Here is a 27,331-nt window from a genome sequence, read left to right on the forward strand (position 1 = left end):
GCATATGCTGCAGTGTGATTACAGGTCAAAGTATTTTCCATGACAATGTTTCATTTAAAAGTACCGGTATAGGGTTTATCAAAATGAAAAACACTTGGCCAAGTTGTAGTAATATTTGAAACAAAAATGATTACATTTCCAAGGTTTCAATTTGTGAAATATATCTAATTGTATACACATTTTTCTGGCTGTAAAAATGTACGTAATTTAATAAAGAATATAATTATCATATACAAGTCTGTCTTGACCTTTAGACGATTTAAAAATATGTTCAATTCAATTACGACAGTTATCTCTCTTTACATTTCAAGATTTGGTAGTGTATTTTGTTATATATAGGGGACAAAACTTTAAATACTTAAAGTACTTCAATAATTTTGGAGACAATTCTGTTCGCTAATGTTTAATTCGTGAATTTGTGTGTTCCTAAAAAAATATATATATAGATGTCTCTATATTTTGTTTTTCAATTGACTAATTATGATAATTTTCCTATTTTTATTCACAAAAAACAGTTGTGGAAAAAAATATAGTTATCTTTCTATTGTCTGGATAGTAAAAAAAATAAAAAATAAATCTATCGATATTTAATGACCATTATTTTGGCCTTGTGTGGGCCAACAGTTTGTACTGGCGTCAACAATTTAAAGTTTAATACAACAGTGCGAATGATTTATAGATGAACACTAGTGTGCCCATTTGAGCTTGTTCATTCCCTTTGCACGTTCCATTGTTAACAACAACAATGCGCGCACATTGATAACCTCCCTTGAAATTGGCCGGTAAAACTTACCAACTGATGGGGGTTGGAAACATAATTTGCAATATAATCCATCCGACGTTGAAGACTTTATCATTTTATTAAATTAAGAAAACGACTTTCTCAAAAGTTTGAGACCAAAGTTATCACAAAGATAGAGAAATTTACAATAAAATAATATTTTTTAACCAACAAGATTCTTATAGTCGTTCACCTGAAAAGATAACACCTTCTGAACTGAGGGGTGAAATGATAGCGTCCTTTTTATTTTAAGATCATACTTTTAGGGATCATTTCTTTAGTTTGGTCTTGCCGAGACGTCGAGTTAATCTGGACGGCCCGAAAACCACGATGATGAGATTCAGTCTCTTCTTCTGAGCGTGAAGTTGGCCACGAAACAGTCACTTGCTCGTGTGACGTTTTATTGGTCATTGAGGATCGTTCCTCTCCTCCATTAGTGAGGGGACGGAGGAAGAAGAGGCAATCCGAGTGGTTTTTCTATTTCACTAAATGACATGATTGGAAATATGTGCCTATTGCGTTCTTAGCATTTGCCAATGTTAAGAAACGTTCAACTCGAGCAATACACATCTATGAAAAAATGTGCATGGAATTGATTATGTTTATGTGAAAGCGCACACAAATCCGTCTGCTATGACTATAATCATCTATTTGTAGTCGATTTAGCAAAGATCTATATATCCAAGTAATTTAAGAAAAAAAAATGCAGCAATATTGTCTTAATTTCTTTCTACATTTAGATTAAGAATAAAACTTACCGTACTTTATGGATCCTTCTTGGGGATTTGTTGTGATTACAAAGACTCTTTTCTCACATATGAATGATAAATTTCTGGCAAGAACTTCAAACAAAAATGCATTCATGCTGAAAGAGAATCAAAACTATTATGTTATGTGAGATCCCTTCGATGGGGTATGCAACTTTCATTGCTAAAATATTTTGTTTATTTATTTATTTATTTATTTATGTTTTGTTAACTGCAAATGACAATTTAAACAAAAAAACCACCAGTATTAACAAATATCAAACATAAACTGATATGACACCCTTTAGCAGCGACATTGAACGGTAATTTGTTCTGCAAATATCCTAATGTCTACTACGGTTAAAAGTTAGGTATCTGAATGAAATATTAAACTGTGCATATGCTGCAGTGTGATTACAGGTCAAAGTATTTTACATGGCAATGTTTCATTTAAAAGTACCGGTATAGGGTTTATCAAAATGAAAAACACTTGGCCAAGTTGTAGTAATATTTGAAACAAAAATTATAACATTTCCAAGGTTTCAATTTGTGAAATATATCTAATTGTATACACATTTTTCTGGCTGTAAAAATGTACGTAATTTAATAAAGAATATAATTATCATATACAAGTCTGTCTTGACCTTTAGACGATTTAAAAATATGTTCAATTCAATTACGACAGTTACCTCTCTTTACATGTCAAGATTTGGCAGTGTATTTTGTTATATATAGGGGAGAAAACTTTAAATACTTAAAGTACTTCAATAATTTTGGAGACAATTCTGTTCGCTAATGTTTAATTCGTGAATTTGTGTGTTCCTAAAAAAATATATATATAGATGTCTCTATATTTTGTTTTTCAATTGACTAATTATGATAATTTTCCTATTTTTATTCACAAAAAACAGTTGGGGAAAAAAATATAGTTATCTTTCTATTGTCTGGATAGTAAAAAAAATAAAAAATAAATCTATCGATATTTAATGACCATTATTTTGGCCTTGTGTGGGCCAACAGTTTGTACTGGCGTCAACAATTTAAAGTTTAATACAACAGTGCGAATGATTTATAGATGAACACTAGTGTGCCCATTTGAGCTTGTTCATTCCCTTTGCACGTTCCATTGTTAACAACAACAATGCGCGCACATTGATAACCTCCCTTGAAATTGGCCGGTAAAACTTACCAACTGATGGGGGTTGGAAACATAATTTGCAATATAATCCATCCGACGTTGAAGACTTTATCATTTTATTAAATTAAGAAAACGACTTTCTCAAAAGTTTGAGACCAAAGTTATCACAAAGATAGAGAAATTTACAATAAAATAATATTTTTTAACCAACAAGATTCTTATAGTCGTTCACCTGAAAAGATAACACCTTCTGAACTGAGGGGTGAAATGATAGCGTCCTTTTTATTTTAAGATCATACTTTTAGGGATCATTTCTTTAGTTTGGTCTTGCCGAGACGTCGAGTTAATCTGGACGGCCCGAAAACCACGATGATGAGATTCAGTCTCTTCTTCTGAGCGTGAAGTTGGCCACGAAACAGTCACTTGCTCGTGTGACGTTTTATTGGTCATTGAGGATCGTTCCTCTCCTCCATTAGTGAGGAGACGGAGGAAGAAGAGGCAATCCGAGTGGTTTTTCTATTTCACTAAATGACATGATTGGAAATATGTGCCTATTGCGTTCTTAGCATTTGCCAATGTTAAGAAACGTTCAACTCGAGCAATACACATCTATGAAAAAATGTGCATGGAATTGATTATGTTTATGTGAAAGCGCACACAAATCCGTCTGCTATGACTATAATCATCTATATATATATAGATGTCTCTATATTTTGTTTTTCAATTGACTAATTATGATAATTTTCCTATTTTTATTCACAAAAAACAGTTGGGGAAAAAAATATAGTTATCTTTCTATTGTCTGGATAGTAAAAAAAAATAAAAATAAATCTATCGATATTTAATGACCATTATTTTGGCCTTGTGTGGGCCAACAATTTATACAGGCATCAACAATTTAAAGTTTAAAAACTTCAGAACGGCACTTACAAATCTGAACAGAAACAGCCAAAAAAAATCTATTTTGCAATGGATATCAGCTCATATACAACTAGAAGGTAATGAGAAGGCTGACACACTCGCCAAGAGTGGGAGAACAAGCTCACAAGTAAACTCTGCACTCTATCCAGAAGAATTGAAGAAATTATCTGTAAATAAAATAAATGAGAAATGGACGAACTCTCATCCAAATCACAAGAAAGATGACGCTTACTATAAGCTATCTGACAAGACCAACGTCTAATCTTTCGACACAGGACCGTACACAACAGAATGTACACAACAAATGTTCCGGAAGCTCAAAATTGGAACCAGTGAAATCTGCTCATCTGGAGTATCACCAGTAAATGCTGACCACGTCCTCCAAAACTGCTCTTTTTACCAAGAGAGCCCATATAAGACACTGGCCCCAAAACACCCCAATAGAAAGAAAACTATTCCCAGATTTGGAAACCACTGTGCAGTTCATATCGTATATTGGTCTAGTAATCTGAACTCTCCAACATTACAATGAGAACGAAGAAGAAGAAAAACGGCAATCCGAGTGGTTTTTCTATTTCACTAAATGACATGATTGGAAATATTAACAAAATGTGCCTAATACGGCAATCCGAGCGGTTTTTCTATTTCACTAATAGACATGATTGGAAATATTAACAAAATGTGCCTATTTCGGCAATCCGAGTGGTTTTTCTATTTCACTAAATGACATGATTGGAAATATGTGCCTATTACGTCCTTAGCATTTTCCAATGTTAAGAAACGTTCAACTCGAGCAATACACATCTATGAAGGGAATTGATTATGTTGGCCATGAAAAATGGAATATTAAATGTAAAGATTTCCCGTTCAATGCGCGAAAACTCTCGTCTGAGCAAAATGGATAAGCGCAGTGTCATTGCGTTAGAAAGATAATAAAGGTCATCAGCCGAGATGAAGGAAAGAAAATAAAATGTACAAATATGTATACGGTTGCTTCAATGATCAATTGAGCGATGTGGTAATACTAATAATTAAATATGTACTTATGAATAATTATGTTTATTACTTACGCAAATTTGAAATACACATAATGCACACATTAAACATAAATGAAATAAGCTAAATCCAAACTCCAGCACAACGGCAAGAAATCAATATGCACACATAACTAATTAAGTTGGAATATGATTAAGTTCGGCTTACCACCAGGTATTTCATAGGAATTGTGAGGATGAGAAATAGAGTCCGGGCTGGCTGGACTTTCAGAGAGCTGCAGTAATGACGAAATGTGTCGATTTCTGAATTAGTTTAAGTTATCAACGTTCGGAAGTGGTAGGCGAAAAAAAAAAGGGGGGGGGGGAGAGAAATCAAGGAATCTCCTCCACGTGGCTAGATCGACTCGACAGACTTCAAAGTCGCACCTAGAAATGTCAAGAGGCGTGTTGACATGGATTATCTCCTTGATCAAAGAGAGACGTGGGTAGGGGTGGAGGAAAGAGTACAGCAAAGAATGAAGCATGTCGGGAAACGCGGGGTGGGTTAGGGCAATACCCAGGTGGTGTCGACTATGAACGCCAGACACCTGGCGCCCATGCCCAGCGCCCTTAGTAGGGCTGTCTTTCCCAGCGTCAAGGTCACCAATGTGGTCAAGCGAGGCGAGCTGAAATCGGACATAGAAAGGGGAAATACTTGTGATGAAATAATAAATAATAATTAATGATGTGATAAATTTAGTAATGTTGTCAGCAATCTTTTGGGCTGTGACTCTCAACCACCAACACTCAACCACCAACACTCAACCACCAATGGGTTTTGAGGTTGAAAACCTTTTTCAATGAGAATGGAATAAAGCTAACTATAGTCACATAAATCCATGTGTATATCCAAAGGTGTTTTTTTTTTTTAGCTTAACCCCCCCCCCCCCCCCCCATAGAATGTTGAGTTAAAAAACATTCCATAGATTTTTTAGTTTGGACCTCCTCCAGTGGATTTGAGCTTAAAAACCCTCTCTTCAATTAAAAAAAAAACAACAAACTAAAGGCAACTTCGGTGGCCGATTTCATTTGAACCTCGCCAAATTGAGTTTCGAGTTTAAAAATTCCCCTCCTGGGAGTTTGAAGTTAACCCCCCTTTTCAATAAAAAAACAAATTAAAGTCACCAAATTCTATGAGCGTAGCCATGAGGTCGGGGGTTAAGTCTAAACCACCACCAATAAAAGCCTAAAAGTAAACTAGTTTATAAATTCCATAAATGTAGATAAGAGCGTTTTGAGGTACACAAAAGTACACAATTCCGTAAGTTAAAGCAAATTCTTTCTTTCTATTTTCGCTTCATTTTAGACGGCGTAAAAACAAAACTAATCCTAATAGCATTAATAACAAAAATTTATAGTCTATTTTTTTTCCAGCAAGGAATGATATCCTACTTTGTAGCACTGCGTTTCTCTACATTGAAAATGGGTCAAATAAACGATTACATTTAATAAATTATATTTCCTTTTATTTAGAGGACACAAATCCAGTTGGGGGGGGGGGGGGGCGAGAATGGGGCATTTTAATTTGGGGGGGGGGGGGTTCTTCCGAAAATGCTTTTTTTTTCTTCTAGGCCTGAAACTCTGAAACTGGTAGTCTAAAGAAATATTTGCGGTGTCTGATACCGTACATTGCTTGCCTTGTGCTTCAAGGATGCAATGGTAATAATAGGCTAATAATAATAAAACTATAGGCCTACATAGGATTCAAAAGCTGACCAAATTGTGTGGTGAAGGATCAAACAATCAAAGGATTTAAAAAAAAAATTAGGGGTTGACATTGTAATACAAAGAGCAGAACGTGGGCAATCAGGTGTGTTTGTGTGTGTGTGTGTTTGTGTGCTTATGTTGGGGTTACGGTTGAACAGCAACAAAGGGTATATTTAATATTCAATCGAGAAGCCAAAGTAAAGTCTAACTTTTTTGTGGACGGGAAGATGGGGGTAGGGGGGAAAGCGGATATTGAAAGTGATACTGGAATTCACGGGCCAAAAGCATGTGTGCGTGTGTCCTGGGGGGTGGGGGGCGGTAATGGGTCGCTTTAAATCAAGTCAAATGTCTTTCAGAAAACATTTTAATGCGCATGCTGAAAAAAAGACATATATATATGTATATATATATAAGTTGCCGGTACTTAGTGATTTTTTAACTACTAATAAATTAATAAACGCTAAAATACAAGAAAAGTATTTTTTTCCCCACATATAGATCTATATAGTCTTTAGATATTCTAATAATTCTATAGACAGTGCTCGAAAAAGACGAAACTAAATTGTCAAGATTGGCTAAACAATAAATGTATAAATAGACTATATTTATTTCCGCTTTATCTGTGTATATTCCTGGCGGGGACAATATTTTGTAATCATGTAATTTTTAAAGTTTTATCTAGATCTAGTTTATATCTACATAGGTCTAGATCTAAACTAATTTATCATATCAGTTGTGTAACCAAATAAGGAAATTGAAATAGAGTCTGTATTGACTATATCTGGCTAATGTGTTCGGTTTTCTGCATGTACTGTACTCTAGCAGTGTAGACTGTAGCCGTAGGATTATTCTAGTTACTAGAGTAGAGAGTAGAGTCTAGTAGTAGTAGTCTATCTGATCATCTAGAATCTAGATGATACAGCTGACTTTTGAACTGAGCTGATAGTGATACTAGATCTAGATCTATCATTAGTAATTAGTATCATTATGATTCTATGATCTAGATCTAGTAATAGATTTATAATTATAATTATAGAGTTACTCTATCTAGAGTCTAGACGAATACCTCGCCTCTACACTCTACTACACTCACTAGTCACTCACTAGTCTACACTCAATAGTAGTCATAGTCACTGACTAAAATACTACTAAGTACTACACTTAACTTAATGACTTATTCATTGACTTACTGTAACAGTGTAACTTACACTACTACACAGTGATTTGAGTGACAGTCTACTATTACTAGACTTTACTAGACTATAAGTTAACTCTAGTCTAGTTACTAGATCTAGTCTAGTATTTAAGTATTTATTCAGACTGATTAGTGATTACGCCAAATTACAGCATCTAAATCTATGATCTAAGAAAGACTTAATGATCTAGACTATTCTAGACTGACTAGACCTAGAATCTAGATAGTTTCTAGATCTAGTTAAATCTAGTAGATTATATCTAGTATCTAGATTTAGAATCTAGATCTAGATTCTACTCTAGATCTATCATCTTTAGAATCTTCTAGAAATCTAGATTCTAGACTATATGATAGTAGACTATATCATAATAAATAATAATATTTTATAATATGTAGATATCTTAAAAATCTAGATCTAGTCTAGATTTAAGATAAAATTCTAGGTCTAGACTAGATGATAGATCTCTATATTAGATAAAGTCTATTAAATTATATTTATATAATATAAATTATAAACCTCTAGACCTAGACTAGCTCTAGTCTAGACTAGAGTAGACTACAGATCTCTATGAAAATGCCTGGAATGCTGAAGTACATCGAGGTTGAAAATTTTAAGTCCTACAAAGGAAAACAAAAAATTGGACCTTTCAAAAAATTTACTGCTATAATTGGACCTAATGGATCAGGTAAAATACTTCTTTTTCTTATTTGATATCTCTCTAAAATCTAGATCTACTTATCTGTTTAGCCAGTTTAGCGTTTTAGTCTGTTATTGTTAGGAGCCTGTATTCTTGTTGAAATGTTTGTCTTTGAGAAAAATTGTGAAAAAATGCTTCTAACCTACTTTAGTACTTGCCTGCTACAATGCCAATGATTGAATGCTAGCTAGATCTGAATTATTCTAAATTAATATATCTAGATCTGGATTCTATATCTAATCTAAATTAATCTAAGTAAAAAAAAACAGCAAAAAAACTATTACCATTAAAGCCATGGCACAATACAGTTAATCATGTTTTTTATTAAAATAGTTAAAAAATCTAGATCTATAATAATAATGTTATTTAATAGATCTTTTTGATTAAGTATGTTAGTCCTCTTTGCTTAAATTGCTTTTCTTTTTCTTTTAAAGGGGTAGGTCTGGATCCATAACAGTAATAATAGTAGTAAATGTAGGCTTCATTAGTAACTATAGTATAATAATAAATTTATTTATGACAAGATCTAGATTATTCTAGATCTTCATCTCAAAATTCTGTAAAGTCTATCTAATAGACTATAGTTCTACATTCTACATTTTAAAGCATAGATCTAGATTATTATAGATCTTGACTGAGTATTTCATAGTCGTCATAGAGTAAAAAAGACTTATTAATACTAAGTTAGTAGAACTAGACTCTTAATAGTAATAGAATAGAGGTAGACTGATGAATTGAAAACATTAGCTGTCATGACTGACATAGAATGATAGATCTAGATCTAACACCTAGTCCTAGATTCCTAGATTAGATGCTTCCTCAAGTAAGTGGTTGAGGAGTAAAATACTTGGCTTCTGAACCGAGGGATCCTGGGTTTTCAATCTCTGTGAAGACTAGTTTTTTCAGTCCACCCTGACATTAGTTGGGGGAAGTAAAGGTGGTTGGTCATTGTGCTGGCCACGTGACACCCTCATTAACCACCCACCATAGAAACAGATGACCTTTACATCAGTCATCATCTACCCTTTAGATAGCAAAGTCTTCCAGGGGTATTTTACTTACTTTCAAACTAAATATTAACTTTTTAAAGTAGAAAAGTGTACTATATATATATACTTATAAATATATTATATATACATCTGTAACTAATGTGTAATGTTGCAAATATGACTCTTAGAATGTGATTTTGTTATTTGAAGTTCTGATTACATATTTTATTAGGTCACAAAAATGATTTAACTGAATGTTCATTTTCTCTCTTGTACTGGGATGTAATAACATTTTAGGCATACAAAAGTTTGATTTAAAAAAAGTGTCCACCTCTCAGAATAAAATTCATAATTTAATTTAAAAAAAACAACTAAACTGTGTGCAATATAGTGGCATTTGTACCATATTATGTTGGTCTATAATGTAAGTGAAAATTCTTAAAAGAAGATAATTCTGAAAGAGACAGTAGTCTAAATAAGCTATTTTATAGAGTCAGGTCTTCGTTGAGAATAATTTTGCATACAATTTTTGCTTTTCATTCATTTTTGGTATATTAATTAAAAAAAATATTTAATATGATATTGATAAAGTGTTAATGCATGTCTCTATAAAATGTTAATATTAATAGTGATCATTTTAATGACCAGCAACACTACTATTCAGAGCTGTCACACTATGCACTGATTGATTAAGGATCAATGCAAAGACATTTGTTCTTTTTCTCAACTATTTTATGTTGTTTTAAAATAGAGCTGTTAATTGTTCACTTTTCAGGTAAATCTAACCTTATGGATGCCATCAGCTTTGTGATGGGTGAAAAGACCACAAATCTTCGCTCAAAGCGTTTAGGGGTAATGTTACATAATGCTTTGATTGAAATCCAGAATTTATTTTTACTTAGTCTCTGTTTTAAATATATCAGGTTTAGTTTTCATATATTACTATAAAAAAAATAATTGTATGTCATGTTATTATGCAGGATCTTATTCATGGTGCCCCTATTGGAAATCCAGCATCCAATCGAGCAACTGTCACAGCTGTGTATGGGGAAGAGAACAGTGACAGGGAAATGCACTTTCAGAGAATCATCAATAACAATTCTTCAGAATATAGGATTGATGGACACGTAATTAGTTTTCAATAGAGCTAAAATAGGTTTTCAACATGATGATGAGCTAATGTATTTTTTATAACTTCCTCTTAATTTGAAATGATAGATTATAAAATGCTAATTTAAAAATATTTTTCTTTGTGTGGACAATTTTAAATTAACTACTAAAATTTATTTGATTACATAAAATTGTATACTATTCTCTTTAAAAAAAAAAATGAGCATTTGTGGCTTATATATATTTATATTTATATATATATATATATAATATACATGTATTCTTTATTCTTTCTAGACTGTTACATCTCAGCAGTACACTGAAGCTTTAGAGAGAATTGGAATTCTGATCAAAGCCAAGAATTTTCTGGTGTTTCAAGGAACAGTGGAGAGTATTGCCATGAAGAATGCTAAAGAAAGAACTGCTATGTTTGAAGACATCTGCAAGTAAGTGAGGCTCAATGTTCCATAAAAGCATTTCTAAATATATCCACATTTGACCTTAGCTGCTTATTATTACCAGGAACCAGATTTTTTAAAATGCAAAATATTTGGGATATTTTTTTTTTGAATTGTTTTATTTTGTCTTCTTTTGCACACAAATATTTTTTATTTAATTTAACAAGGTATGTATACTTAGAACGATTTCCTAGAAACTGTCTTGAAAACAGTTTAAAATGACATACATGAAACTAAGTTACATTTCACTGCTGTTCTTGGGTGAACTAATCAGTATTACCTTCGATGTATTGACTAGATTAATTAAATATCAATGATTTGTCATCAAGAAAAAGTTTTAATTAAAGAAATGGAACATTCCCCAAGTCTACACTTATTACATAACAATGTGCCCTTTTTAACGCCATTATTTATTTTTCTTTAGGTCTGGAGAATTGAAAGAGGAGTACGAGCGAGCTAAATTGGAAATGTTGAAAGCTGAAGAAGACACACAGTTTAATTTAAATAAGAAAAAGGGAATAGCAGCAGAAAGAAAAGAAGCCAAGCTGGAAAAGGAGGAGGCTGAGCGTTATCAGCGACTGAATGAACAGTTGGTGAGCGGATGTCTGTAACATGCTGGAAAACTTTTTACATTTAGCTCTTTTGCTAATATCTCAGACTCAGCAATTTTAGTGTTGAACTTCATTTTATCATTTATGCAAAAGTGAGAAAAGGCTAATGAAGCGTAACCTATTGTGAATTTTTATTTAAAAAATATGGGTAATTTTCTCAAATACAGATTAAAACAATAAATTTCATAAGCTCTTTTGAAAGTGTTATTTTAAGTATTATTAATAATTATAGTAATTATATAATAATTTTATTATCCTTGAAACATTGTCTTATCATTGTGCATTAAACAATAATACATTATAAGCACACCACATTCACCAATATTCTCACTTTCTGCTTATATAATAATGTTTTAACATTGTTTTGTATAAAAGGTAGACTTTGTTTACAAAACTATTATACGGTGATGAAATAAAATTTGAAATGAAAGTGAATCACTATCTGCTTAAGTTACATCTTGATTATGCATAGACTTCATAACTTTTGCTGATATAATATACTTTTGTCTGTTAATTTTTTTATTCAGGTTGAAAAACAGTTAGAGCTGGCCCTGTTCAAGTTGTTTCATAATGAGAAAGACATTGAAGAAATCACAGAAGAGTTGAGTAAAAAAACTAGAACATTGGAAAAGGAAAATAAAAGGCGTGAAAAAATTGAAAATGAGATTAGGGACAAGAAGAAGGAACAGGGAACCCTTAGCAGGGAACTGACTAAACTGGAGCAACAGATTAAAGAGTCTGTGAGTGAAACTTATAAAACATTAAACTAACCATAGGTTAATTAAGTAACCCTTAGAAAGCATTGAAATTAACTTGGGAATCAACTTTTGGAACAGGGAACATTAAACTCAAGATTTTTTTTTCTTTTCACTTGATCTTAACTGCTTGTACATGGTAAGTCTTGTCTATAATGAATTACAAATAAAGACACATCATTAGGATTTATATATACGTATATGTATATTTTGTATCAAAATGTTTCTGTTTGTTTTTGAATTATTAGGAGACTAACCTTAACAAAAAGAGACCTCAGTATATTAAAGCAAAGGAACAGACTTCTCATATGACCAAGAAGTTGGATGCTTCTAAGTAAGTTGGTCAAGTACATTCAATAGCCTTGCTTTCTTACAAGCTTCTGGCTTTTAGAAGTTAAGACTTTTTTTTTCCTCACCCACCTAGATTCTGTTGTGGAAACCAGACATCCTTTATATGCTATGCATTATTATTTAAGCCAAACTGTTGAAAACATTAAGCACCCCTTCCTCCTTCCTTTCTGGGGAAAAAATTTTTTTTTTTCCACTTTTTGTTCATCTATCGAATGTTAATGTTTCTTGTATGTTTTGTACTCTGTGTGTAATGAATGATAAAAATGTGCCATTGTATTCTTCTTCAGGAAGTCTCTCAAGCAAGCTGTGAAGAAACATGAAAACCACAATCAAACTGTAAGTAGTTGGCAGATATTCTAAGTTTCTATTCAAATAAAGAGTGTCATAGGGTCACACATATTGGGCTCTACAACTTGTGTATTTTGTTTTCTCCATCAGCTGGCTGAGATACAGGAACAGTTGGATGAAGTCATGCACAAACAAAAGGCTTTCGAAGCTGAGCTAGAAGAAGAGTCTCAGTCTCAAGGGCGATCTCTACAGTTGGAAGAAAGCCAGGTAAAATTTAAAATTTGTGCTATCATTTAATTTATCTTAGTTTTGAAACACTTATGTGTATAATTTTACTATCATTCATTTTAAATATCACTTTCAGTTTTTAAAATACCAAGACCAAAATGGTTTGAATATTTCTGTATTCTGTTATGCTGTTTTATGATTGCCTTTAAAAAAACATTCTAAATAATATTGAGTCAATTTTCTTTCATTATTGTACAGGTACAGCAGTATAACCGACTGAAAGAAGAGGCAGGGCGTCGAGCAGCTGAGTACATGCAGGAGTTAGATGCTATCATTCGAGACCAAAAGATGGACCAGGACAGGCTGGACAGTTGTCTGAGAGACATAGCCACCTACGAAGCAAAACTGAAACAGAAACAGCATGAACTAGAGGAAAACAAGAACAGAGTTTCTAAATTGGAAGATTACATAACGTAAGAGAATCTGTCTACTTAAAGAGTCATACAAAACTTGTATTTTTGACTTTGTCCAAATGTTTCTTCTAAATAAGCTATGAACCAATAACTTTCTGAGGGATGCAGCTCACCATGATATTTGTTTAAACAGGTCTCCCCTATTCACTGTAACAGATGTAATTCGGCTACTAATTTTATGGTACAAAACTTTGTTGCCCTTCTGTTATTAACTTGTGCTCACAAAGCCTAAATATTTCCGTGTGCAGAGTAATGTTTTGTTTTTTTTTCTAACTCTAGCCTTGCTCTGAACAGTAAGATGTTGGCTCATGCTGATTTTCTGGACTTTTTTTTTTTTTTTTTTACTTCCCCTGAACATTCATATTCAATTACTATCTGACTGGTTTAATAACTTCACCATTTTAAAGTCTTAAAATGGAACCCTTATTAATTTATGAGCACATTACTAATATTACTATATATATTTTAATTTTAAGTGTTCATATTCATTAAAACAGTGTTGATAATTTAAATTTGATGACCACAGAACCAGCCGCAGTGCCCTTGAGGATCAACGTAAAGTAGAACAGGAGTTAGCTAAAGATGTCAATGAATCAACTTACAGGATAGATGAAATCAACAGAGAGCTGGAGAGTATTACCATGCAGCTTGGGGAAGCTAAGGTAAAGATTGTTTCAGGCATTTTAGAATTGTCTACATTTTCTTTATCTAGGCATTGGTAAGTTTTTCTTTTTTGCTTTGAAACTTTTTTCCTTGTAGTTGCAGAGAATGGCTTCTATTGATAGTTTTGTGCTATCATAGAGTCATCAATTGAAAGTTTTTTCACTGGAAAGTGATTCTTAGTTTTTAAACTGCAATCATTAGTCTTTATTTAAAAATGGTTGTCAAAAAAACTATTTTTCTTAAGTAATTTTTATTTTTTTTATTAACAAAAGCATGCTTCTGATTATTTTCTTAAATTTTGTTAAAAATTCACGTATTATTTTTTTTTGTGTTAAATGCAGAGATTTTGAAGCTTACCCAAAAATGCAATCAAAATTAGTACTTTTCTGACTTAACTAGCATATAATATTGGGAAACTTTTGATAATGATTGTGTTATAGGTATTCCAATAGTGAAGTAAGACTCTGATGATTAAAAAAAAAAGAAGTGAAGGTATTAATGAAGGTCATTTAAAGGAATTAGTTTTTTTTTGTTGATGTACCTTATGCACATTTCCCTATGATCAGGGCCCACAACTTGATACAAGTAAAGTTAAAATTGGGAGCTTATTTAAACTCATTAATAACTTTAGTCAATTATTGACTTCGTATTTTTGTTTAGGTTGACAGGCAAGAATCATCTCGTGCCACAAGAAAAGCTGAGTTGATTGACACTTTAAAACGACTTTACCCTGGAGTGGTAAGTGACTTTTATATTTCTAATTTTTTTTAAACTATTTGAATCCTAGTTAGTTAAGTAATGTATGTCATAAGTCTCTGTTAATGTTTGTTCAGCTTTGTTACAATTTTCTCCATATAAATGCATATTTATATTTATAAATGTTTAATGTATCTTAGTTATTTGAAATACTTGTTTAAGATAGCCACTGCTGTGTAGTAAAAACACAAATTTTTTAGTCTATTTAAAAAAAATTGTCTGTTTAAAACAACAGCATGGTCGTCTGATTGATCTTTGTGAGCCCAGCCACAAGAAATACCAAATAGCTATTACCAAAGTTCTGGGTAAACATATGGACTCTATTGTGTGTGACTCGGAGAAGACAGCCAAAGATTGCATCCAGTACATGAAAGAACAAAGAATTGAGCCGGAGACATTTCTGCCACTTGATTACTTGGAAGTTGGTCAGATCAATGAAAAATTAAGGTCAGCTCATATTGACATTGTTTGTCTTTGTTTTGTAATAATTTTTTAACAACATATTTATTTAGTATTACACCTGTTTTGTAATAGTTTTTAACAACATATTTATTTAGTATTACACCTAAGAATTCTTTTTCTTGCTGCTTGAAGGAAGCTCAGTAGTGTTATAGTATAGTCTTTAATTTTATTTCTATCTTATTGGAATCAAAGACATTGACATTATTATTATATCAGTTGTAGTTTCTTTTTTATGGTTGATAATATTTTTGATGCCTTACAATCGATACATGTCAATCAGATTAGTTAGTCATTAGATCATTAAAAAACTAAGGTTAGCTCATATTTACATTGTTTGCCTATGTTTTTTTAAATAGGTATTAACATTTATTATTTAGTATTTCACCTGAGAATTCTTAACTTCCCTGTCTGAAGTTTTAGAATTGTTTGAAGTGGCTCAGTCAGAAAATGTCTTTAATTTTGTTTCTTCATTGCTCTAGTTTCTTTTTATGGTTGATAATATTTTTTACTGCTTTTCTTCACATGTCTCTCTGATGTTTTCTTTGCCATCTCCCAAACTGTTCACATTGTCCATGGGCTGCCACATTAAGTATGTACAGGTTATCCTAAGAGGAGAGAGACTGAATTTAAAGAACAGAGAATTGTAATCCTAACACTTTGATAGGCTTGGTCTTCTTAGTGTGCCTTTTATTTCTTCGTGATTCAATATTCAAATGCATGAGCGAATCTAGAGGCTTGCAGACAATATCATTGTTCATTTGACTGGTTGACTTAGTTTGAAATTCTGAATTGTCTTCTCACATCAGAGATATCAGGGACCCCAAGAATGTCAAACTGGTCATTGATGTCATCCATTATGACCCCCCTGTTATCAAGAAAGCTTTGCTGTTTGCCTGTGGTAATGCCCTGGTCTGTGAAACTGTGGAGGATGCAAGACGAGTAGCTTTTGGTGGTGTGGAGAGACAGAGGGTAACTACTCAATATTTGTATGATGTAGCAGATAGTACGTATGTCCTTGTTCCTTAAAATCTGATTAAAACTATTTATTGTAACAAACTAGAGAATTAAGAAAAAAAATATAAAAAAATAGTGATAGTAGAAGAAAAATATGTTGGTAATTTTATTTTTCAAATTAAAATCAGTTTTAAGTTTTATGTAAATTTATTCATCAGAAACAATTTAAATTTATCTTTTTTTTTTTTTACTGTGTATCATAATAAATGTAGTTATAACAGTTTATCCTACAAATGAAATCTATATATATTTTTTTTGTTCTCAAAGAAAAGTTGAACCATTAACTCTTTGTATCTCTTTAACAGTCTGTGGCATTGGATGGTACAATCTTCAATAAGTCTGGTATCATTTCTGGAGGTGCCAGGTAGGATTACAATTAGTACAGCCCTAGTGATATTTAACATATGTTTGAACCCCAAGATTCTAGAGCCTAACCTCCTCTGTGACTTGCTTCATCTAGTGATCTGAAAGCCAAAGCTCGACGCTGGGATGAGAAAAGTTTGAGCCAGCTGAAAAACAAGAAAGAGAAACTGATGGAAGAGCTGAAGGAACAACAGAAGAAGAAACGTAAAGAGTCTGAACTAAACACAATCAGATCACAGATCAAGGGTCTGGAGACACGTCTCAAGTACAGTGTTACAGACTTGGAGAACACGGTCAGTTACATGCTTTTCTTACAGTAATACTTCAATCGATGCTGTCCATAGCTTTTTAAAAAAATCTCTATAGGGGAATCAAAAATGAAACATTTACAATCAGGTGTTTTGACTTCTTTAAAAAAAAATTTTTTTCCAAGGTATTGTCTCTAAAACTCATTCCCTTTTTTTCACCTTCCCTCCAACTGCTTTTGTGTTGGTAATGCTTAATTGAAGTAGATTATGCCAAATAGTACGCCAATAATAACAAACTACATATCTGGTCTTACTTCTTACAAATTAGCTTACAACACAGGTTATTAAATCTAGATGACATTAGTACACATTGTTAATGCTTGTGCATACATTAGCAAATAATATGAATTTTTTAGAAATGTTTATAAAAATGGTCAATAAAATGTAACAATGTTATCTACTTGGGGACTTGATAAGTTATTGATGTCACAAGAGTTGCAATTTTGATAAAATTAGAGTGACTGATTCTTCTTCTTCCTCGCTCTCATTTTTATTTTGGAGTGTTCATATGACTAAACCAATATATGAGATGAAATCAGGGAGCTCTCCATATAGTTTTCTTTCTATTGGGGTGTTTTAGGGCCTCTTGGTAAAGAATGCGGTTTTGTAGGACATGGTCAGCATTTTCTGATGACACTCCACATGGGCAGATTTCACTGGTTCCAATTTTGAGCTTCCGGAACCTATATAGTCTCATTCTGTTGTGTCCATTTCTGAGGTTAAAGGTTAGACATTGATCTTGTCTGGATAGGTTATAGTAGGCGTCATGAACACAATACATTAACTCTTATTTATTTTTAATGATAAACAACTCAAGTTCCACATATTGCAGAATTCTTTCATGTAAAAGTGTTTATTTCAACAGAGAAACAGAACCATTCGACACAATGAGAATCAGATTGCAGAGTGTCAGATGAAAATTGAAAAAGCTTTGGTAAGTAGAAACAGCAATTCATTTATAAATAATATATTTCCCTTCAACTAAGATTTCCACTAATAAAAATGGGCTAGATTAGTGAAATTTCAATAAATTTGTTTAAGATCTTTTTGAATCAATGTCCACATTGTGTTGTCTACAGCCTGACCAGCAGAAATTAGAGAGAAGTATAGATGCTAGGGAGGTGGACATCAAACAGTTGAGAGATGAGATGAACAGAGTGGAAGATGCAGTGTTCAAAGATTTTTGTGCAGTCATTGGAGTCTTGAATATTAGGTGACTGATCATTGTTGTTGGGTTATCCTTGTTTGTTCTGGGAGTGTCTTGCACAAAAACTTTACACCCTTGTTCTCAATGGATTAAAAAAAAAGTGTTTTTTTGTCAGCTTTCTTTGATTGTTTTTATCTGTTTTTATCAACTCTGGTGTTTTCATTAAGATGGACTGCTTTGTGCTGACATCCTAAATACACAGAAACAAAACGTATTGACACTATACATTTGGTATTCTAAAACTTTCTCTAATGAGATTAAACACATTGTCTCTAGAAAATTGTTTGATATTAATGTTATATGGCTCAACTTCTGCCTTTTTGAAATAGTTATTTGAATGTAACATCACATGAAACATTTCTGTTCCAGACACTATGAAGAGAGAGAACTCAGAGCCCAGCAAGAAAGAGCAAGAAAACGTATGGAGTTTGAAAATCTTCGACACAAACTTGAAAACCAACTGGAGTGCGAGAAATCGCAAGACACTGAAGGTTGAAACAATAGTTTATCTTAGATCATTATATTAAGAAGCTCCATTGGACTGTTTAAAAAAAGTTCAGATGGGTGTAGCTATCATCAGATGCTCAAACTGGGTTTTAACTATGAAATATTAGTATTAAAAAGCTTGCAAGCTTTTCTGCTTTTCACTTTTATGACACATTTATTGGAAATTTAAATCAATGAGACATGGTTGCAGATTGATCAAATGCTAATTGAAGGGTTTTAATACAAAATTTAAAACATTGCTTTTTTATTTGTATATCAAACATTTATTGCACATAAAAGTAGATAAAATCATTTCTTAAATCTTCATTGCAGAAATGGTAAAAAAATGGCAAGAAACAGTTCACCACAATGAACAAGAAGTTGAGGCTGTGAAAGAAGAAGAATCCAGGCAAATGCAGGTCATCATCAGTTAGCTTTATTACAAATCACCATACAGCCTAACTGGAACTAACAAACTCACTTAGATATTTTTTCTTCTAAATATGATTAGATTTCTATTCAATTATTTGAAATCAGATGTTTATTTAACGAATCTAATTATACTAGACTGGTTCGTCAAACCATTCTGGCATAATTAGGATTGTTGGTATTTCTAAACAATAGGCTTTAAAATTCAATAAAACCATCCAGCATTAAAATACACATTTAATATATTTCAAAACTTCAACATTATTCAGATTATTGAGGAAGAAATGCAGCGGCAGGAGAAACTGAAGCAGAACAAGTTGACCTACAAGTCTCAAGTAGATGACATGGAGGCAGAGATCAATGAGGTGCGCAAACGCTTGGCAGTACAACAAAAAGAAATAGCCGCAGTTCAAAAGAGTATCAATGCCCTTGAGGTCAAGCTGGAACAGAAGCGAGCAGATAGGCACAGTTTATTGAAAAGTTGTAAGGTGTGTTTCAATTATTATTGGCAACACTTTAATCTGATATTGTACTAGAAGGATGTGTTAGGCATTTGATAATTACACTAACATCAGTACATCTGTATAGCTTTAGTTTTAGTTATGTCTTGCAATATTTCCAGTCAACCTTTAAAGAATCAAATTCAAATTTAAAAAAAAAATTTTTTTTTTTTTTTGGTTTTATCTTATTGTTTTAGTTACATGCATTCTGATTAGTTTGATTACAGCTAACAGCTATGTGACTTATGTTTGAATGTCCTCAAAGAGTTAAGAAGTTTATAAGTAATATTGTAATATACATATGTAAAAATTCTTTGTCTGTATTCTAGATGGATGATATTAGAGTACCCATGAGGCGGGGTACCATTGATGACATCACAGAAGGAGACAATGCAGACGGTAGCCAGGAGACTCCAGCAGACTCCATGTCCACTCAAGGGGCCAAAGCTATTTACGAGAGAGAGGCAGCATTAGAGATAGACTATAGTTCATTGAGTGATGAGCACAAAGAAGTAGGTTGAAACATGTTCCAAACTTCTTATCTAAGCTAGTTCTTTAAAGTTCAGCTATACATTCTGCATCATTACATGTAGCATTAATAGTAACTGTCATAGGAACTAATATGCAGGTCTTCCTCAACAATAATGCATTGATGTGTTCAGCTATGTCTTATAGGTTGTGAGAAGGGGTCTTAGTGACTTTAAGTGCTATTAAATATTTGCAAATTCTTTGGCATTTTTAAAATGATGCATTTTGCTTTGTGGAAGAAGAGATTAGCATTGACCTGGGAATCCTAAACTTATTGTATGGTGTAGAACTTGACCTGTAAATATTTAAACTTTTTTTTTTTTTTTTTTTTTTTTTTTTAGCCTTGTAAAGCTTTTTTTTTTTTTTTTTTTTTTTTTAAAGGTTGTCAGATGTAGTTGTAAGAATAGTGTTGCAGTTTTTGCCTGTTTTGATCAGGGTGTCTTAATCTTTTGTTGAAATTTATGTTTGTAATTATTTTGAACTATGAAAGTACAATTACTTACTTAAATTTGAATAGAACAAGTTTTCACTCTACTTTAACTAATAATACTCTCAGATAAGGATTTCGGATGAACCTTTTTTTGTTATATTGGCACCAATGATCTTTTCAATTAATGAATTCAGTGCAAAAGAAAAAGGCTATGCTTGAATCAACTGATAGAATCTTAATTAGCTGTTTCTAGCACAACTAAACAGGTTGTATAAAATGAATGGAAAATGAAATCCTTCCTTTGTTATGGAAAGACTAATGCCAACTTTATGTTCCAGCTGGACGCTGGTGAGGAGGTGAAGGCAGCCCAACAAACTATGGCTAAAGCTATCACAGACTTACAAACAACTTTACAAAAAATTAATGCACCCAATATGAAAGCCATGGAAAAGTAAGTTTTTTTTATTTTTAAAAATAATTTCCTTTATCATCCCTTTTATTTTAAAAACTCAATATATTATCATTTTACAAGTTATATAAAATTTTTAAAGGCACTATTGACTTTTGGAGTGTAATATATATATATATTTATATATATATATATATATATTAACATTTTGATGGGTAATAAATGTGATTGGTCATGTAAAGTCATATTCAAAACAATAAGGTCTAAATGACAAGAAAAAATTCATCTGTTTCTGTAGCCTGTGGGATACAATAACGAAGAAATGCCTTTACCTTGTTCAGCTGAAATCAGGCACCCAATTTTGTGTAGTAGATTTAGGAATTATGTTTTCCCAGGCTCTCATTGTTGATTCATAATACCATTGTCACTTTGGGAGGCTCAAAACCAGTAAAAGGATTTTAGGAATTCACACTTGTATGTTTTCACCTTTCAGCACATTATTTTATTTGTGTACTGAAAGCAACTTGCTAATGTAAATATAATTGTGTACATGGGAAGGGCTAGGGACACCTTTCTCGTAAACAAATTCAATTAACAGTAAAGAGGAACATGAATAAAGCATTTCAATCTGGTTAATTATCTGTTATTAGAATTTTTTGGCACGTGTTATTTTACTACTGTTTTGTTTTATATTTTGTGTAATTATAAGGTAAATATAATAAAAAAAAGAACAACAAACAAACATCCATTAAAAATATGTTATAAACAAAATATCTGAATATTTTTTTCGTAGTTTGTTGTATTTGTAGAACATGTGAGACTTGCTGGACAAGAATATTAATTTTAACAAATGTGTCTAATGTTCTCTTCATCAAGGAATCAAAATGTTTTTTTTTCGTTTTCAAACTGAAATTCATAGCAACTTGATTATCAGTTGGATTTAGCGTTAAATTGAGATCAAATGCATACTTGTGTGCCTTTGTTTCTGTTATGTTTTCTGAAGTTTATGTTTTCAGTGCAGTATCTTTTTATCTTTATTTAAATTTTCTACATTTTCAACAAATTTTGTTTTGATTGTTACTCAATGTTTGTAAGAGGCATTTTAGAACTATATATTTTTGAAATACTCTATGAGGATGTTGTGTTAAATATTATCAAAACCAATAGGAGAATACAAACAAAATAGAATGAGTTTTAATTGAAGTGTTTTCTCTAACACTCCTTCAATGAAATAAATCCATAGACTAGACGGAGTGAAAGAGAGGTTTCAAGAGACATCCGAAGAATTTGAAAATGCTAGGAGGCGGGCAAAAAGTGCAAAAACAGCTTTTGAAAGAATACGAAAGAAAAGATACGACACATTTATGCATTGTTTTGATCATGTCTCTGTTAAAATTGATGAAATTTACAAGGTAAGAAACTATACCTCTGAGTTCCCTTTTTTTGTGAAATATAATGTTTGTTTATTGTTTTCTGTACTGTATTTTTAAAATAATATTTATTCTATTTTTAAATACATTTTACATTCCTTCCACTTCTGAGAAACATTACAGAAAATAAGAAATGTGATGAACATTTTTTTCTCTATGGCGTGTGTCATACCACAAAGCTTTTAAAATAAATTGCACCATCCTGCCTTGCATTCCTTGTATTAGTGGGTTTGTGCTTTTAAATAAAGCTTATTATTTGTTGGTCTATAAATGTGTTTATTTTTACACATTTCTGATGTTTCTTCAGATTTGAAGATACTTACTTCCTAGCCCAAATCTGAAGATACTTACTTCCTAGCCCAAATCTCCTGCAGGACAGTGGGGGATGGTGGTGGACAGGGTTCAAACTGGCACCATTGAGCAACAGACCAGAGCGCATGTTCTCATGTTAGGCAGCTAACATTTTATTCTCTACATCCTCCCTTTATTTAATCCTCTCTTGTCTGTTTGATAGGCATCACTTTGAAAGTCAATACATTCACTTAAATGGGAACTTTTGTAAAACATTTTAACCTAAAAAAATCTGCCTCCTCTGTTTAGTCTCTGTCAAGAAACCAGTCTGCTCAGGCGTTTTTAAACCCAGAGAATGCAGAAGAGCCCTACCTGGACGGTATCAACTACAACTGTGTGGCTCCAGGTAAAAGATTTAGACAGATGGACAACTTGTCTGGTGGTGAAAAGACTGTTGCAGCTCTGGCACTTTTATTCTCCATCAACAGGTAATTGAGTTCTTAAGTATTTGAAACAGATTTTCACTTCAATTATTTTAGGAACTATTTGTTTTTTTAAAGAGATGTAAGAGTTTTGTACTATAGCTAAAAATGAGATGTAGAAAAACAAGTTACAAAACCACTTCTCTAGCTCTGAGACTTGAACTTTTCTACCTCATGTTTATTGAATAGATTTTGTATTTACTGGAAATATTGTTCACATTTTTAAAGATAAAGCTAAGAGCTATAAATAGTATCAAATGTGTGATTGTAAAATTTACTGTCAGTAACATACATTATGCATAAAGGTTGAGATGGGGCTTTTATAATATATGGCTGTTTATGGGAGTCTTAGATAACTGAAATATTTCACTTGAAATGTGGCAACATAGAAAGGGCTATGTTCAATTTACTGTACAGTGGAAACCAGTTAATCAGGCCAGCTGCTTATTTGGATCAATTCCTAAAGTATTAAAACATATTATACCGTCAAATCTGGTTAATCAGACCAGCTGGTTAGTTGGATCAATTCCCAAAGTACTACAACCTAATATTATACAATCAAATCTGGTTAATCAGACCTTCTGGTTATTAGGACCAAAACAAGCACATTCTGATGCTGTCTGATTAACCAGATTGGGCTGTGATTAAGCTGTTCTCCATTTTCATGATGTAGATGGGAGATACATTGCTGGTTCAAATAGACATTTTGTGTTAACTCTTTGACTCCAGAATCATTTTCCACATTTGGATGGAATGAATACTTTTGCCCTGTTGGAGTGTGGAAAAAATCTTTTTTTTTTTTGTTTGTTATTAGAAAATTATATAAGGGTATTGGGTATAGAATTAATGTAGAATGCATGTCAATTTTATATACTACAAATGAATGTTTATAAAAGGTAAAAAATATTTTATTATTTATTGATGACAAAGAAAGAAAACTTACCAACTGCAGAAAAGTGTCCACGATCTACATTCAGAATTTATATATCTATTTATATAAATGTAAAAACAAAAATCCTAATGTATTTCCAAATTGACTGTATTTTGTCTTCAGTTATCAACAGTCTCCATTTTTTGTGCTTGATGAGATTGATGCTGCTCTGGACAATACAAACATTGGCAAGGTAAATCTTCTTGCTTCTACTCTCTACATACACCTTCAGACTTTGTGATTTAACCTGTTAGTACTAAGTCTATACCCTAATCAATGAAATAATGTTAGTACTAAGTCCATACCCTAATCAATGATTGAACATGTTAGTACTAAATCTATACCCTAATCAATGAAATAATATGTTAGTACTAAGTCCATACCCTAATCAATGATTGAACATGTTAGTACTAAATCTATACTCTATACCCTAATCAATGAAATATGTTAGTATGAAGTCCATAACCTAATCAATGATTGAACATTTCAGTATTAAGTCCATATCCTAATCAGTGATTGAACATGTCAGTTCTAAGTCTATACCCTAATCAGTGATTTAACATGTTAGTACTAAAAGTCTATACCCTAATCAATGATTGAACATGTTAGTACTAAGTCTATGCCCTAATCAATGATTTAACATGTTAGTACTAAGTCATTTAGAAAGCCTTCAGGACAGAAGACGCAAAAGTTAAGTAGCAATTATACATAAAACACTGAACCATAATTTTCAAATACAAAAACAAAATTTAATAAAATACTCAGACACAAAGATAAAGGCACATTCCTCATCCCATATGCTAGGACAAATTTGTACAAATGCTCCTTCTTCCCTAGTGCTATTAGAGCATCGAATGGGTTGCCTGAGGTAGCCAGGAAAACCAGTGACTTGGCAGAATTTAAGTCATTGGTTAATATGCATGACTAAATGCATGACGCGTAGGACGTAATCATCTTCTTTTTTTGAAGTAACGTCTGTATTATATAAGAATATAAATCAATGATATACCATGTTAGTACTAAGTCTATGCCCTAAACAGTGATTTCACCTGTTAGTAATAAGTCTTTGACCTTATCTTGTTTACATTTACCATTCACTGTACTGTCCAGGTTGCTGCTTACATCAGAGAACAGTCCAAGTCCAACTTTCAGTGTATTGTTATCTCACTCAAAGAAGAGTTCTACAACAGGGCTGATGCACTCATTGGTATTTACCCAGAGGTAAAGTGTTGTCTTTACAATAGAGGGACATTGTTTTTGTTGTGCTTCAACAGTGCAAAACATAGGAAATTATGTATTCTCAATGATTTTTACTAGAGTTAAACAGGCCCCTCCCCCACATAAGGAATTGGACCATAGCACATTAGCATGCTATAGAATGAAAGTAATGAAGGAAAACAATATCAGAATACAAAATGTACTAAATCTTTAGGAAGCAAAGTTAGGACATAGACATTTTGGCACTGATATATATTGTATGAATGTGAACTTGTGTTTGTGCATGTTAGCCAAGATACATTTGAGTGTGATATGAGTTATTCAATGTAAGATATAAGTCTATGTAGGATTTAGTGTTTAATTAAAGTGTTGGCACTAAAAATATGAGTCTCTGTAGGATTTAGTGTTTAATTAGATAAAGTGTTTGCACTAAAAATATGAGTCTTTATGTTTCTCAAACTGAGCTATTTGTTTTTCTCTTTGTTCTTACAGCAAGGGGACTGTGTAATAAGCCAAAGTCTCAGCCTTGACCTGACTGACTACCCTGACCCTCATGCCAATGAACATGATGAGAACTATTTCCCCAGGTAAATGGTTTTCTTCCCGAACCTTGAGATGTGACGTTGTGTTGATGTCAAAATGTTTATCTGAACTATTTTTGTACTAAATTGTTTTATCTGTATCTCATATTATGAATGATTGGACCATTAGCCATCATCACTGTAATCACTTCTCGTTCATGTAAAATAACACAAAAATGTAGAAAATTATTTTGATGTATAAAGTAAAATCTCTTATATGTCTTTGAATTCTTGTTTAAACACTTGAGAAACACTTGTGTTGAACTTAATGTGTTCATTGTGTCAGTAGCTAGAGATGTGTACACTATTTAGTTCATTGACAGTCTTGTGCATTTAAAAGTACAGACTTGTTATGTTTACTCCACCTTTTTTTTTCTTTTAGTTCTGGGTTTTTATTATTTAACATTTTCAATAAATGGTTGAAAATTTTTGCAATTGTGTTGTTTTTTTTTTGCCTTAGAATTGTTTGTATTTTTTGACAGCACTGAAAGCTATTTAGCTACATTTGATTTGGTTGTATCCTGTAGAAGAGAAAGGGAGATAACCTGCACAACAAGATTCTATTGATTGATGCATTTGTATTTTATATCACCTTGTATTACAGACAAATATTAAAATGGATAATTTTAATATAGAAACTAGAATACAGGTAACAAATACCTGTTAATGAAGCTTCCTATAACAAAGTGACTTAAGTCTTAGCAATTGCACTTTAAGCCCAACTGTCACATATTGGTACTTCAGAACTTCATCTCTCAATAAAACACAAGAACAGAAGGCGATTAATCCGATAATGATAACATAATACTTTATACAATGATGAGAAAAGAGATGAGGATGGATAATGTCATACTGATTAGTTTGTCCCATTTCACACAAATACCTCACTCAGGAGTATACACACCATGATCAGTCTCAGAGTAGGACTTGAAAACTTTGTGTAGTGGAATTTTCATGACCAACTAAACAATGTCAAGGACACTAAATCTAACGGAACTGTTGCCAACTAAGGAAACAAAAAAAGAACTGAGTTCTACTATACAAAATATCCCCAGTGCCTGGAAGATTATCTTCATATTAAATCTCCTTTATTGCCGCTAGTCTAGTTATGTGAATTGGTTTCAAACTAAGTTTTGCATGTGAAAGTCTAATGCTTCCTCCTTTGTAGAATGACTTTGTGCTACAAAAGGAAGAATAAGGAACATTTGAAATCTTCAGTGCTAACAAGTGAACACAATTTATCATAAACATTTTAAAACACAATTTATCCTATGCATTTTAAAACACAATTTATCCTATGCCTATACAATTTAAAACACAATTTATCCTATACATTTTAAAACACAATTTATCCTATACA

The 27,331-nt window shown here is 32.3% G+C and overlaps 1 protein-coding gene and 2 non-coding genes across 5 annotated transcripts; all 3 read left to right on the plus strand.

The window, feature by feature from the left end:
* The first annotated feature begins 1,031 nt into the window (after positions 1-1,031).
* Positions 1,032-1,254, plus strand: LOC129926100 (small nucleolar RNA U3). The gene has a single exon (XR_008777791.1). It is a non-coding gene; the product is annotated as a small nucleolar RNA U3 (small nucleolar RNA).
* Positions 1,255-2,954: 1,700 nt separating this feature from the next.
* Positions 2,955-3,177, plus strand: LOC129926112 (small nucleolar RNA U3). Its single transcript, XR_008777803.1, has one exon. It is a non-coding gene; the product is annotated as a small nucleolar RNA U3 (small nucleolar RNA).
* A 3,731-nt stretch (positions 3,178-6,908) lies between these two features.
* Positions 6,909-26,401, plus strand: LOC106080107 (structural maintenance of chromosomes protein 1A-like). 3 transcript variants are annotated; one of them, XM_056026986.1, is made up of 29 exons: positions 6,909-6,986; positions 8,046-8,208; positions 9,985-10,061; positions 10,190-10,336; positions 10,617-10,765; positions 11,202-11,370; positions 11,916-12,128; positions 12,392-12,477; positions 12,782-12,830; positions 12,933-13,049; positions 13,269-13,483; positions 14,010-14,145; positions 14,807-14,884; positions 15,138-15,349; positions 16,171-16,333; positions 16,684-16,742; positions 16,839-17,034; positions 17,915-17,983; positions 18,129-18,262; positions 18,626-18,747; positions 19,076-19,161; positions 19,441-19,659; positions 20,001-20,183; positions 20,968-21,080; positions 22,282-22,450; positions 23,069-23,247; positions 24,296-24,365; positions 25,283-25,393; positions 25,883-26,401. In XM_056026986.1, exons 2-29 carry the CDS (start codon positions 8,091-8,093, stop codon positions 25,979-25,981), a joined length of 3,738 nt encoding a protein of 1,245 aa, XP_055882961.1. In that variant the 5' UTR covers positions 6,909-6,986; positions 8,046-8,090; the 3' UTR covers positions 25,982-26,401. The 3 variants fall into 3 exon arrangements, with proteins under 3 accessions (XP_055882961.1, XP_055882964.1, XP_055882962.1); XM_056026989.1 differs by having other exon boundaries at positions 6,961-6,978; XM_056026987.1 differs by lacking the exon at positions 6,909-6,986 and adding an exon at positions 7,075-7,091.
* Positions 26,402-27,331: the final 930 nt, after the last annotated feature.

This window comes from Biomphalaria glabrata, chromosome 4 (genome assembly GCF_947242115.1).
Source record: "Biomphalaria glabrata chromosome 4, xgBioGlab47.1, whole genome shotgun sequence".
Classification (NCBI taxonomy): domain Eukaryota; kingdom Metazoa; phylum Mollusca; class Gastropoda; family Planorbidae; genus Biomphalaria; species Biomphalaria glabrata.